The sequence below is a fragment of the Hemitrygon akajei genome, chromosome 4 (genome assembly GCF_048418815.1).
Source record: "Hemitrygon akajei chromosome 4, sHemAka1.3, whole genome shotgun sequence".
NCBI classification, from domain to species: Eukaryota; Metazoa; Chordata; class Chondrichthyes; order Myliobatiformes; family Dasyatidae; genus Hemitrygon; species Hemitrygon akajei.
This window is the reverse complement of record NC_133127.1, coordinates 194,405,088-194,418,418: the sequence shown is the minus strand read 5'-3', so window position 1 is coordinate 194,418,418 and position 13,331 is coordinate 194,405,088. Positions and strand designations below refer to the sequence as shown.

General features: G+C 44.5%; 1 protein-coding gene across 1 annotated transcript in view; it reads left to right on the top strand.

Moving 5' to 3' along the window:
• The window catches only part of ints4 (integrator complex subunit 4), a 97,389-nt gene that overhangs the window by 68,572 nt on the left and 15,486 nt on the right, over positions 1–13,331 (top strand). Inside the window, exons 18-19 of the mRNA XM_073044319.1 lie at positions 1,854–1,984; positions 12,598–12,657. Of these exons, the coding sequence (XP_072900420.1) occupies positions 1,854–1,984; positions 12,598–12,657 (191 nt within the window). The remainder of the gene's footprint in view (positions 1–1,853; positions 1,985–12,597; positions 12,658–13,331) is intronic.

Here is a 13,331-nt window from a genome sequence, read left to right as displayed (position 1 = left end):
GGCTGGGTTAAACAGTCAAAATGTAATTGGCAATTGGTTGTATTGAATGTAATTTGTTGATGTTTCAGTAAAAAATTAGTAAAAAAAAACAGACAGCCAATGATATTTTCAAGTTAGTTAGGACAATTGAGGGATTAAAAGTCAAATCGAAACCTCCAGCAAACTGCCGGTGATATTTTGAAGTTAGTAAAGACAACTGACCTTTTCGTTGTTGGATCTTTCAGATCTTCACATCTTTCAGTTATCTTGTCTGTCTCCAGCACCCCCTATTGTGTAAAGGGAAGCTATGTTTTAGGAAGACCTTTCTGGAAAATTCTCACTACGGAAACCTCACTTGTTTGGCTTGAGTACTCACTGCCACAGTCTATCTGGTCACCTCATTATAGGAAGGATGTGGAAGCTATGGAGAGGGTGCAGAGGAGATTTACCAGGATGTTGCCTAGGTTGGAGAACAAGTCACATGAAGCAAGGTTAGCAGAGCTGGGACTTTTCTCTTTGGAGCATAGAAGAATGAGAGGGGACTTGATAGAGGTCTACAAGATTATGAGAGGCATAGATAGGGTGGATAGTCAGTACCTGTTTCCCAGGGCACCAATAGCAAATACCAGAGGGCATATGTACAAAATTAAGGGAGGGAAGTTTAGGGGAGACATCAGGGGTGTTCTTTTCACAGAGGGTTATGAGTGCCTGGAATGACTTTCCAGGGATGGTGGTGGAGGCTAAAACATCAGGGGTATTTAAGAGCCTCTTGGACAGGCACATGGATGAAAGAAAAATGGAAGGTTATGGGGTAGTGTGGGTTTGGTACTTTTTTAAGGATTATATGGGTCGGCACAACATGGAGGGCTGAAGGGCCTGTACTGTGCTATGGTATCCGGTGGTCTCACTCTGTGTGCAGACTCAGTGGGCTGAATGGCCTAATACTGCTCCAATATCTTCAAACTCTCGCTTGAATGCAACTTCCCCAGGCTATCTTTGCCTTACTGCAGCTTCCACACCTCCACTCCCAGTGCTGATGCAGGTGCTTGACTCAAGGCCAGTGGTGCCTTCCCACCCAACACAGATACTGCTCGACCCATTGCAGTCTCTTGTGTCTTCAGGCTTTATCGTCTGTAAGATGTTAAAATGCCGTTAGCCTGATAAAGACCGCAAGACGCAGGAAAATAATTAAGCCATTTGGCCCATTGAGTCTGCTTCATGCTGATGTATTGTCCCTGTCAACTCCATTCTTCTGTCTCCCCCCCTCCCCCCCCCCAACCTTTGACTCCATGGCTAATCAAGAACCTACCTGCTCCTATGTCTAATGGCTGGTGTCTGTGACATGCTGAGCTGTGTTTACAACTCTGTGCAATGTCTGGAATTCTAATGTGCAGGTAGGAAGCTGAGGTTAATGGATCTTTGGGAAAAGGGGCTGAAGACTGGACAAGAAGCAGACCTGAGATATGGTGTTACTTGTGATTCTGTTGAATGTTCATACAGATCAAATCATTACACAGTGTATTAAGGTAGCACAAGATAAAGCAATAACAGAAATCAGAATGGAGTGTTACAGCTACAGAGAAGGCACAGTGCAGGTAGACAGTAAGATGCATGATCATAAGATAGATCGTGAGATCAAGAGTCCAACTAATCGTACTTAATCGATCTGTCTGGGTGTCCTTCACTGTATCGTGGTATGTGGATTGGTATCAGTTTATTTTGTCACATTTATTGAGGTACAGTGAAAAGCTTACAAACTATTCTTACAGATCAGATCATTACACAGTGCATTGGTGTAATACAAACATTCGGAGTGAAGTGTAACTGTTCAGTGCAAGTGGGTGGTGACCTGCCCTCTCTGTCTCTCCCTGCAGATTCTGGAGCACACCTACAAGCTGGAGTTTCTGTACAGTGGCCTGGAGAGCCAGCACGTCGCCCTCATTCACCACATGCGGCTTCAGGCCAAAGCGCTGCAGTTCATAATGACGGCTCGCACCAGCCGAGGGTGAGGAACCTGCTGTGAATCCTCTCAGGATGCAGTGAGTGGTTGGGATGTGGGGCCCACGGGCTGTTGTTGTAGTGGCGCAAGTCCGAAGAAACCATCAGGCATAGGAGCAGGATAAGGCCGTCCACCCCTTTCTTCTGCCTTCTCCCCATAACCTTTGAGCCAATCAACATCCACTTTAAATTGTAACATACCCCGTAACTGGGTTAACAAACCGGCAGAAATGGACTGATACGTTGGAGTCTGGTGGTACTGTAACTAAAGGAGTTTACTAGTAAACTAAGCAATACAGTATGAAAAATGCAAATATACATATAAAACAGGTTAGCAATGATAAATACAGAAGTGCAAGAATAAGAATCAAAAACCAAGCTCTATCAAAGTCTAGGGGTAAATGAATTGTCATAAGAGAATATAGAGTTCAGTTCAGTTTGTACTGAGGTAGTTGTTGTTGTGTTGGAATGTTGGAGAGAGAGAGAGAGCGAGCGAGAGATGAGCAGCTGCAGCAGGCAAACCTTCCGTCGTCTTCTTGTTCCGTTGTACCGTTGGGGTCACCGGTTATGACCCTTCCGTTCCAGGCTAGACCGTTCTTCAGTGATGGACTCGTCACCCAGGCAAGGGTGGACACACACACACATGTCCCCACTGGTCTGCCTTCATCCACCGTGCTCCAGACCCATTCTCCAGGCCCCCACCTTCCTGTGGGTGCACAACACTCTTTCTGTGTCCACTGGTGTGTCTGAGGGTGTCCCCCCAGACCCATCTTTTATCCCCACTGATGGGGTATCAGCCATCCATCAACCCTATGTCCATCAAACTGGCCCACCCCCTGCTGTCTCAGCAAGAATGTTAACGAGCAAAGAAGTGTCCTTGCAGCAAAAGATTGTTTACCTTTCCATCAGTGAAGAAGCCATAATACTAAATCATCCGACTCTCTCTCTCTTATCTGTAGCAGGTGCCTCTCCCTCTGTTCTTCATCTCTCTCTCTCATTAGCAGCATAGTTCCTGGGGGGGGGGGGGGGGGGTCATCTCTGGACCCCATTTCCATCTGGTTTGTTCAGCACACATAACACCCCCACCCTTCAAAGAATTTTCACCGGGGGTGAAAATTAACTAGTAAGGCACATTACAGAATCTAATATAAAACAGAAGTGGTCATTAACTAACAGAGTAACACAGATATACTTTCAAATCTAACACCTAGATAAACAATCAGCAATTACATTGTCAGTCCCCTTTACATGTTGTATTTTAATATCGAATTCTTGTAACAACAGACTCCAACTTAATAACCGTCTATTCTTCATGTTAGTCAAAAATACCAAGTGGTTGTGATCAGTATAAACTATCAATGGTTTCTGTACCGGACAAATGTAAACCTCAAAATGCTGTAACGCCAGGATAAGTGCCAGTAATTCTTTTTCTACAGTGGAATTAATTCTTAGCTTAGGTGTATATTACAAAGTGTGAACCAATACATGTGTGATTATAATGTAGTACATTACAGAAGTTTATGCAAATACTAATCTCTATTTTACTTTTAAACTTAACATTCAGTCAATCTACTATGATATTGTCTTTATCTTTCACAGGCTTTGTCTTAAAAAAAAAGTCAAATTCCCACAAAACCAGATCCTGTTATTCAAAGTGGCATTTGGTCAACCCTTGCCTCTTTTCCACTTAACTCTCACGTGGTTAGCTGGCTCACCAGCCCAGATTAGGCCTTCACAGGTGCTAGCATATCACCAATGTTTTCCAAACTAAGCCCATTTGCTGAACTTTCACACCACTCATTAATTTTAAGCAGGTCATTAATTTTATCTTCAAGATCTTTAATTCTATTAGTTTCCAGTTTAACACCTGCAGGTGATCCCTCTTGGTCAAAACAACACTTCAAGTTCTGCCTCTCCAAATCACATACTTGAACAACATCACCAAGTTGTTTATCCTTAAATTTCAAAACAAACTGTAATTGACTATCAGGCACCTTGTTACCAGACCACTGACCATTCAGCATGGTTACTACTTCTAAAACCAATCCAGACTTTAAATTTTCCTTATTCAAAAGTCTAGGAACAATACTTCTCCCTTTTCCTTCAATAATATTCACATCACCAGCTTTCATCTCATCATTAACTTTTAGAACAACTTCTAACACGTGACTGAGGATTCTCACTTTCCACTGGTGCCAGGGTTAACCCCTCACTCACTGAGCCAAGTCCATCTGACCCAAAAGGACTGCATTCCTTTTTAACCAAATCAGACACCTCAGACCTTTTCTGAGTTTCAACACAAGGTTCAGTACCCTGTGCATCCACAGGTACTTCCTCAACCTGCACACAGGCCAACGGGTCACCTGCCTCTCCTAGGCTCTCAATACCAGTCCCCCCTTTCAAATTCCAAGTTCCCCTGATCCTCACAGGTACTCTCTGGGCAACTCCCCTCCAGAGTAAACTCAACCTCGCGGGTTAAAACAACCTCGTCTGCTAACCCAGCAGACTCCCACAAGGTAGCGGCATCCTTTTCATCTAGGACTGCCCTCACATCATCGGGAACACACTTAAATTCTTCAACTACAACCTTAAATTCTTTCAAGCTACATAAATCACCAGTGTCCAAACCTGAACCTTCTAGCTGCCACATCTGTTTCTCATCTTGGCTCTGTGCCTCCATAACCTCCTTCTTCACTCCAAAATGTTCACCTAGGGGTATCTTATGGGCAAGGTTCAAAATTCCGTTCGTTGACAACACTAAATCTGCTTTGTCTCCCTTACTTTCCTTAGCTCCACTATTCTCCGCTTTACCATCCTCAACCCCTCTTGGGCTCTATCTAACCTCTCCTTCATCGATCTGTTGACCGGCTCAATGCAACCAGTCGGGGTTGTCGTCTTTCCTTTCCCCGTCTCCTTCTTCGGAGCCAGGCACTTAGATGCTATGTGACCAGCTTTCCCATAATTATAACACGTAAAGCTGGGAAACTTCTTGCCAGCCTGCTTTTCCTCCTCCTTGCCTTTTCCGGTAGTTCCCGGCTTATTTTCTGACTTAGCCGGTGGGCTTTCTCTACCGTCCCTACTGCCTCTCTGGTAGCTCTTATTTGGGGGAAATTTTATCTTGTGGGTTAAGGCATACTTGTCTGCTAACTTGGCAGTCGCAGCCAAAGTCTCTGCCTCCTTCTCATCTAGATAGGTCCGCATACCTTCAGGGACACAACCTTTGAACTGCTCAATCAGCATTAGCTGTAGCAGTTTGTCATAATCCCCAGCGACCCCTTTCGAGGCGCATCAACACTCACAATACATTTGCATCTCACGGACAAACTCTAATTACGTGCGGTCCCACGGCTTTCTCAAATTCCGGAACTTCTGCCGGTACGCCTCTGGAACCAACTCGTAACTCCTCAGTACAGCCCTTTTTACTTCATCATAATCTTTAGCCTCATCCATAGACAATGCCGATTAGGCTTGCTGAGCCTTCCCCTTAAGTACACTCTGTTACAGAACAGCTGACTTCCTCTTAGGCCAGTCCTGATTCATAGCAACTTTCTCAAAATGGAGGAAGTACCTATCAACATCCATCTCCTCGAACGGGGGTACCAACTTAACATCCTGACCAATCTTGAACCCCTTGTTTGAGTCCGCTGCCTGATCCCCTGCCTGCGATGCCTTTAACCTCTTTCCAGCTCAAACTGCCTCTCTTTCTCCCTTTCTTCCCTCTGCTTTTCGGCTTCTTCCCTCTCTGCCTCCAGCTTCCTTATCCGGAACACATGCTCCCTTTTCCTTTCCTCCTCATCCAACCTTAATCTTTCCATCTGAAGCTGAAGCTCACCCCTGTCTGGTTTACTCTCAGGGAACAGCTCCAACACCTCTACCTGGAACACCTGGGATACATAATAGGCAGCTATTGCTCTCTGTATCTCCAACTTTCGCATCGCCGGTTTCACCGCCAAGAGATTCAACCATCTTGCAATATTCAACAATTCCAACTTTCTGGCATCCTCTAGTGCCTCCGAAGTTGGTTCCCTTAGAAACTCGTCAATCTCCATTTCTGCTGATTACGTTTTCGGTCTCCCACACAACCGAATCAGATAAGGGAATTTTACCCCGATTCACTGGCCCCCCAATTTGGTAATCAAATCCCGAGATGAGGCTCCAATTTGTTACGTACCCCGTAACTGGGTTAACAAACCGGCAGAAATGGACGGGTACGTTGGAGTCTGGTGGTACTGTGACTAAAGGTGTTTATTAGTAAACTAAGCAATACAGTATCAAAAATGCAAATCAATCAGTAGCTGATTGGCAGGAGGCAAAGAGTGGGAACAAAGGGAGCCTTTCTTGGTTGGCTGCCGGTGACTAGTGGTGGTCCTCAGGTGTCTGTGTTGGGAGCGATCCTTTTACATTTTATGTCAATGATTTGGATGATGGAATTGATGGATTTGTTGCAAAGTTTGTAAAGATAGGTGGAGGGCAGGTAGTTTTGAGGAAGTAGTAGGGAGACTACAGAAGAACTTAGATTAGGAGAATGAGCAAAGAAACAGCAGATGGAATACTGCGTCGGGAAGTGTATAGTCATGTACTTTGGTAGAAGAAATGAAAGGGTTGACTATTTTCAAAACGGAGAGAAAATACGAAAGAATGAGGCACAAAGGGACTTGGGAGTGCTTGTGCAAGATTCCCTAAAAGTTAACTTGCAGGTTGAGTCTATGGTGAGGAAGGCAAATGTAATGTTAGCATTTATTTCAAGAGAACTAGAATATAAAAGCTAGGATGTATTGTGAGCAGTTTTATGCCCCCACCTTAGAAAAGGTGTTGAAACAGGAGAAGATTCAAAGATGGTTCACGAAAATTATTCTAGGATTGAATAGTCTGTCATATGAAGAGTGTTTGATGTTCTGGGCCTGTATTCAGAAGAATGAGGGGTGACCGTATTGAAACCTATTGAATGGTGAAAGGCCTTGATAGAGTGGATGTGGAGAGGATGTTTCCTGTGGTGGGACAGTCTAAGACCAGAGGACACAGCCTCAGAAGAGAGGGGTGTCCTTTTAGAATGGAGATGAGTAGGAAATTTTTTTAGCCAGAGAGCGGTGAAACTATGGAATTCATTGGCAGATGGCTGTGGGGGCCAAGTCTTTATATATATTAAGGGAGAGGTTGATAGATTCTTGATTGGTCAGGGCATGGAAGGACATGGAGAGGCAGGAGATTGGGGCTGAGGGGAAAATTGGATCAGCCACGATGAAATGGTGGAGCAGATTTGATGTACCAAAATGGCCTAATTCTGCTCCTATATTTTATGGTCATGGATATATTTTGTTATCTGTGCTGAACAAACCAGATGGAAATGGGGTCCAGAGCTGACCCCCCCCCCCCCCCCCCGGGAACTATGCTGCTAATGAGAGAGAGAGATGAACAGAGGTAGAGGCACCTGCTACAGATAAGAGAGAGAGAGAGAGACAGATGATTTATGTATTATGACTTCTTCACTGATTGTTTACCTTTTGCTGCAAGGACACTTCTTTGCTCATTAACATTCTTGCTGAGACAGCAGGGGGTGGGCCAGTTTGATGGACATAGGGTTGATGGATGACTGATACCCCGTCAGTGGGGATAAAAGACGGGTCTGCGGAGACACAGACAGACACACCAGTGGACACTGAAAGAGTGTTGTGCACCCACAGGAAGGTGGGGGCCTGGAGGATCGGTTCAGGAGAATCGGTCCGAAGCACGGTGGATGAAGGCAGACTGGTGGGGACTTGTGTGTGTGTCCGCCCTTGCCTGGGTGATGAGTCCATCACTGAAGAACGGTCTAGCCTGGAATGGAAGGGTCATAACCGGTGACCCCAATGGTACAACGTTTTTTTGATACTGTATTGATGCCAATCAGCTACTGCCTTATCCATGCTAGAATCTCTCCTGTAATACCTTGGGCTTGTTAAGCAGCCTTGTCATGTGTGGCACCTTGTCAAAGGCCTACTGCAAATCCAAGTACACAACGTCAACCAATTCGATTAGTTTATGCTGCTTGATATTTCTTCAAAGAATTCCAACAGATTTGTTAGGCAAGATTTTCCCTTAAGAAAACCACGCTGGCTACAGCCTATTTTATCATGTGCCTCCGAGGACCCGGAGACGTCGTCCACTATCTCTTTAGCTTCCTCTTTCAGAACTCTGGGGTGTACACCATCTGGTCCAGGTGATTTATCTACCTTCAGACCTTTCAGTTTCCCAAGAACCATCTCTCTAGTTATGGTAACTTCGGACACTTCATGGCCCCGACACCTGGAACTTTCACACTGCTAGTATCTTTCATAGTGAAGACTGATGCAAAATACTTATTCAGTTCGTTCGCCATTTCGTTGTCCCCCATCGTTACCTCTCCAGCATCTGAGCAGTCCGATATCCACTGTTAACTCTCTTTTACACTTCACGTAGCTGAAGAAACTTTTGGTATCATCTTTAATATTATTGGCTAGCTTACTTTTGTATTCCATCTGTAACTTCTTAATAACTTTTTAGTTGCCTACTGTTGGTTTTTAAAAGCTTTCCAATCCTCTAACTTCCCACTCATTTTTGCTCATTTATATGCCCTCTCTTTGGGTTTTATGTTGGCTTTGAATTTTCAAGGTTGTGTCATCCTGCCTTTAAAATACATCTTCCTCTTTGTGATTTATATATTCTGTGCCTTCCGAATTGCTTCCTGAATTCTAGCCGTTGCTCTGTTGTCAACCCTGCCAGTGTTCTTTTCCAATCATTTCTGGCTTGCTCCTCTGTCACGCCTCTGTAATTCCCTTCACTTCACTGTAATACAGATATATCTGACTTTAGCTTCTCCTTCTCAAATTTCAGGCTGAATTTAATCATATTATGATCACTTGCCCCTAAAGGTTCTTTTATCTTAAGATGGCTAATCAATTCTGATTCATTGCACAACACCCGATCCTGAATAGCTGGTCCCCTTGTGGGCTCCACCATGAGCTGCTTTTAAAAAAACATCTCATAGGCACTTTAGAAATTCTCCTTCTTAGAATCCAGCACCAACATGATTTCCCCAATCTACCTGCATATTGAAATCCCCCATGACTAACGTAACATTATCTATCATCTTGGCATGCATTTTCTATCTCCAGCTGGAATTTGTAGACCACGTCTTTGCTACTATTTGTGAGTCTGTATACAGCTCCCATCAGGGTCTTTTTACCCTTGCAGTTCCTTGGCTCTATCCAGAGTGATACAGTACCTTCCTATGTTACCTCTATCTAATGATTTGATTTCATTTTTTACCAACAGAGCAATGCCTTCCTGCTTGTCCTTTGGATACAATGTGTGTCCTTGGACATTAAGCTCCCAGCTATAATCTTTTTTTCAGCCATGATTCAGTGATGCCTACAACATCACACCTGCCAATGTGTAACTGTACTGCAAGTTCATCTACCTTATTCCGTATACTGTGCACGTTCAGCTACAGCACCTTCATTCCTGTATTCACCTTTTTCAATTTTGTCCACCTTTTATGTTGCAACTCATCCTGTTGACTGCAACTTCGCCCTATCAAAGCCTCTCCTCACTATACATTGCCTCCTTCTGTAAACCTGATCTTCAGAACTATCATCTGCCTTTCCTCCAATGCATTGAAATATACACAGCTCAGGACACTAGTCACACCATGCTTGATTCCTAACTCTGTCTGAGGTCTTACCAACATCTGCCTCTGCAACCTCACCACTAACTCTTCTGGCACTCTGGTACTCATCCCCCTACAACTCTAGTTTAAACCCCACTGTGCGGCAATAACAAACCTTCCTGCTAGGATATTAGTGCCCCTCTAGTTCAGGTGCAATCCATCCCGTCTTTACAGGTCCCACCTTCCCTGGAAGGGAGTCCAATGATCCAGAAATCTTATGCCCTCCCTCCTACACCAATTTCTTAGCCATGTATTGAACTGTTTGAACTTCCTAGTTCTAGCCCCACTAGCACATGACAGGGGTAGCAATCCTGAGATCACAGCCCTGGAGGTCCTGCTCTTTAGCACTGAACTCCCTATGCAGAACCTCATCACTGATCCTACCCATGTCATTGGTACCTACATGGACCACGATCTCTGCTGTTCACCCTGCCACTTTAAGAATGTTGAGGACTCGATCAGAGATGTCCTGGGCCCTGGCAACCAGAAGGCAACGTACCATCTGGGAATCTCGTTCTCGCCCACAGAACCTCCTGTCCATTCTCCTAACTAATAAATCCCCTATCACTACAATGTGCTTCTTCTCCCCACCTCCCTTCCCTTCTGAGTCATAGGGCCAGGCTCATTGCCAGAGACCCGACCACTGTGACTTTCTTCCCTTAGGTCTACCCCCCAGTGGTATCCAAAGAGTTGTTGAGGATGAACACAGGGCTACTCTGCATTTGCTGCTTAATCTCATTTCCTTTTCAGACTGTCACCCAGTTTACTGTGTCCAACAACTTGGGTGTAACTACCTCTCTATATGTCCCATCTATCAACCCCTCAGCCTCCCGAATGATCCGGAGTTCAGCCAGTTCCAACTCCCAACTCCTTAACGTGGTTTCTTAGAAGCTGCAGCTGGATTCACTTCTCGCAGTTGTAGTCGTCGGGCACTGGAGGTCTCCCTGCGTTCCCACATCCCGCAAGAGGAGAATTCAACTATCCTGCCTGGTATCTCTACTGTCCTAGCTGAACAGATATAAAGAAGGGAAGGGGAAAAAACCTAACCTAGAGTTTTTTTTGTTTTGCTTTCTCTGACTGAAGCCTCGAAGAGCTAAAACCTCAAGATCACCATTCTGACTCTATCCACACAGACGATGGCCACTGCGCTTGACCCTGCCTTCCTTTCATTAGTTAATCAGTCACAAGTACGGATCGGTCACTGGTCAAAACTCCTAATGCACTGCAGCAGCGATCTGCTGCTCACTTTTCTACTCAGACAGTGGACCTGAGTGAGATCTCCTCCTCTCAAAACTGCGGACGTCACAACCCTCTGGCAAAAGAAATCCCTCCTCATGACTGTTCTAAGTGATGTCCCTCTATTCTGAGGCTGTGCCCTCTAGTCCTAGACTCCCACACTATATGAAACATTCTCTCCGTGTCCACTCTATCTGGGCTTTTCGAGGTTCGATGGGTTTCAGTGAGATCCCACCTTATTCTTCTAAACTCCAGTGAGTACATACCCATTTTTGTGAACATTCTCTGGACCATCTGGAATGCCAGCACTCCTTTTCTTAGATAAGGGGCCCAAAACTGCTCATAATACACCAAGTGTTGTCTGACCAATGCCTTCTAAAGCTTCAGCATTACATCCTCTTTATATTCTAGTCCTCTCAAAATGAATACTAACATTGCATTTGCCTTCCTTACTACCAACTCAATCTGCAAGTTAACCTGGAGGGAATCCTGCACGAGAGCTGTCAAGTCCCTTTGCACACTACATTTTGAATTCTGTCCCTCGTTAGAAAATAGACTACATCTTTATTCTTTCAAAGTGCATGACCACACATTTCCAAAAGCGTGTATCATTCACAGAACAAAAAGACACCCAATAACCGAGATTGCCTAATGGCTCCAATGTCTTTCAGTATTTATTATAGGAGAATGATGGGCCAAATAGCCCCATTCTGCTCCAATGTCTTACGCTCTGGTTGCTGGAGGCTGATACTGAGTGGGTAAAACAGCCATGAGTTTGTTCCTGCCAAATGAGACATCTATCTAAGCTAGTTGCATTTACCTGTATGTATGACCCATATTCTTGGAGTATTACATTCATTTCTGACTGCCTCGTTATATATTGCCTCCCCCTGATATCTCACTTCCTCTCCTTACTCCCGTGGTCCACTCTCCTGTCATATCTGATTCCTCCTTCTCCAGCCCTTTACCTTTACCACTTACCACCTCCCAGCTTCTTGCTTCATCACCCCCCCTGCACCCACCTGACTTCACCTACCACCTTCTAGCTTGTCCTCCTTCACCTCTTCTCCCCACCCCCCATTATTCTAGCTTCTGGCATCTGCCCCCTTCCTTTCCAGCCCTCAGTCCAAAACGTCGACTCTTCTCCATAGATGCTGCCTGACCTACCAAGTTCCTGCAGAATTTTCTGTCTATTGCTGTAGGAAAGATGTAGAAGCTTTTCAGGGTGCAGATGGTATTTACCAGGATGCTGTGTGGATTAGAGAGCATGTCTTCTGTGGATAGGATAAGTTAGCTAGAGCTTTTCTCTTGGGAGAGAAAGAGGATGAAAGGTGACTTGCTAGAGGTGGTAAGAGGTATAGATAGAGTGGATAGCCAGAGGTGTTTTCCCAGGGTGGAATTGGCTAATACAAGGAGGCAGAACATAGAAGAGTACAGCACAGTAAAGGTTCACGGTGTTATCCCAACCTTTTAACCTACTCTAAGATCAATCTACCCCTCCCCTTGTATAGCTCTACATTTTTCTTTCATCCATGTGCCTACCTAAGTATCTTAGATATTTAAGTATGTAAGAAATATACTTAGATATTAAATATCTTAAATTTTCCTATTGCATCTGCCTCTAGCACCATCCCCGGCCATGTGCATGAATAGGGACGTTCTGCATTTCCACCTCTTACTGATCATCTTGTTCATTTCAGGATGGACACTCTGATAAACATGTGTGAGAAGTTCCTGCAAGAGCTCGAGATGTTCCCCAGGTAAGCAGTTCCTCAACTTGAGAATCAGTATTCAGGTTTCCAGAGGTACCAGTGGATTTTAGGGGATAAACATCAGTGAATCAGAATCAGATTTATTACCACAGTCCTAATGAACGGTCTTGGGCTGAAATGGCAACTACCTCCATGGATGCTGCCTGACCTGCTGAGCTCCTCCAGCAGTTTGTCAGTGTGTGTGTGTTGCTCTGGATTTTCAGCATCTGCAGAATCTCTTGTGTTTCTCATCATTGACTTTGATGATTTGTTATTTTGCAGCAGGAGTACAGTGCAAAGACATATAAATTATAAATTAAATAGCACAAAAATGGCTGTGCACTGTTCATAAATCTGAAGGTGGGGGGTGGGTTTGGGAGAAGCTATTCCTGTAATGTTGAGTGTGTGTCTTCAGGCTCCTCTACCTGCTCCCTGATGGTAACAATGAGAAAGGGCAGATCCTGGATGGTGGGAGTCCTCTGTGATGGATGCCGCCTTTTGAAAGTGGTTTTTGAAGATAATTCAGTTGAATTCCACTGGCTGAAAAGTGCTTTTGGATATCTTGAGATTCTGAAAAAAAACATCTATAAAAAGTTTGTTTTTCTAAAGCTTTCAATCATAAAATTGGAATTTTTATCAAAAAATTTGGAGACAAGTCTGGAGATCTGTTCCAAATCTCATAT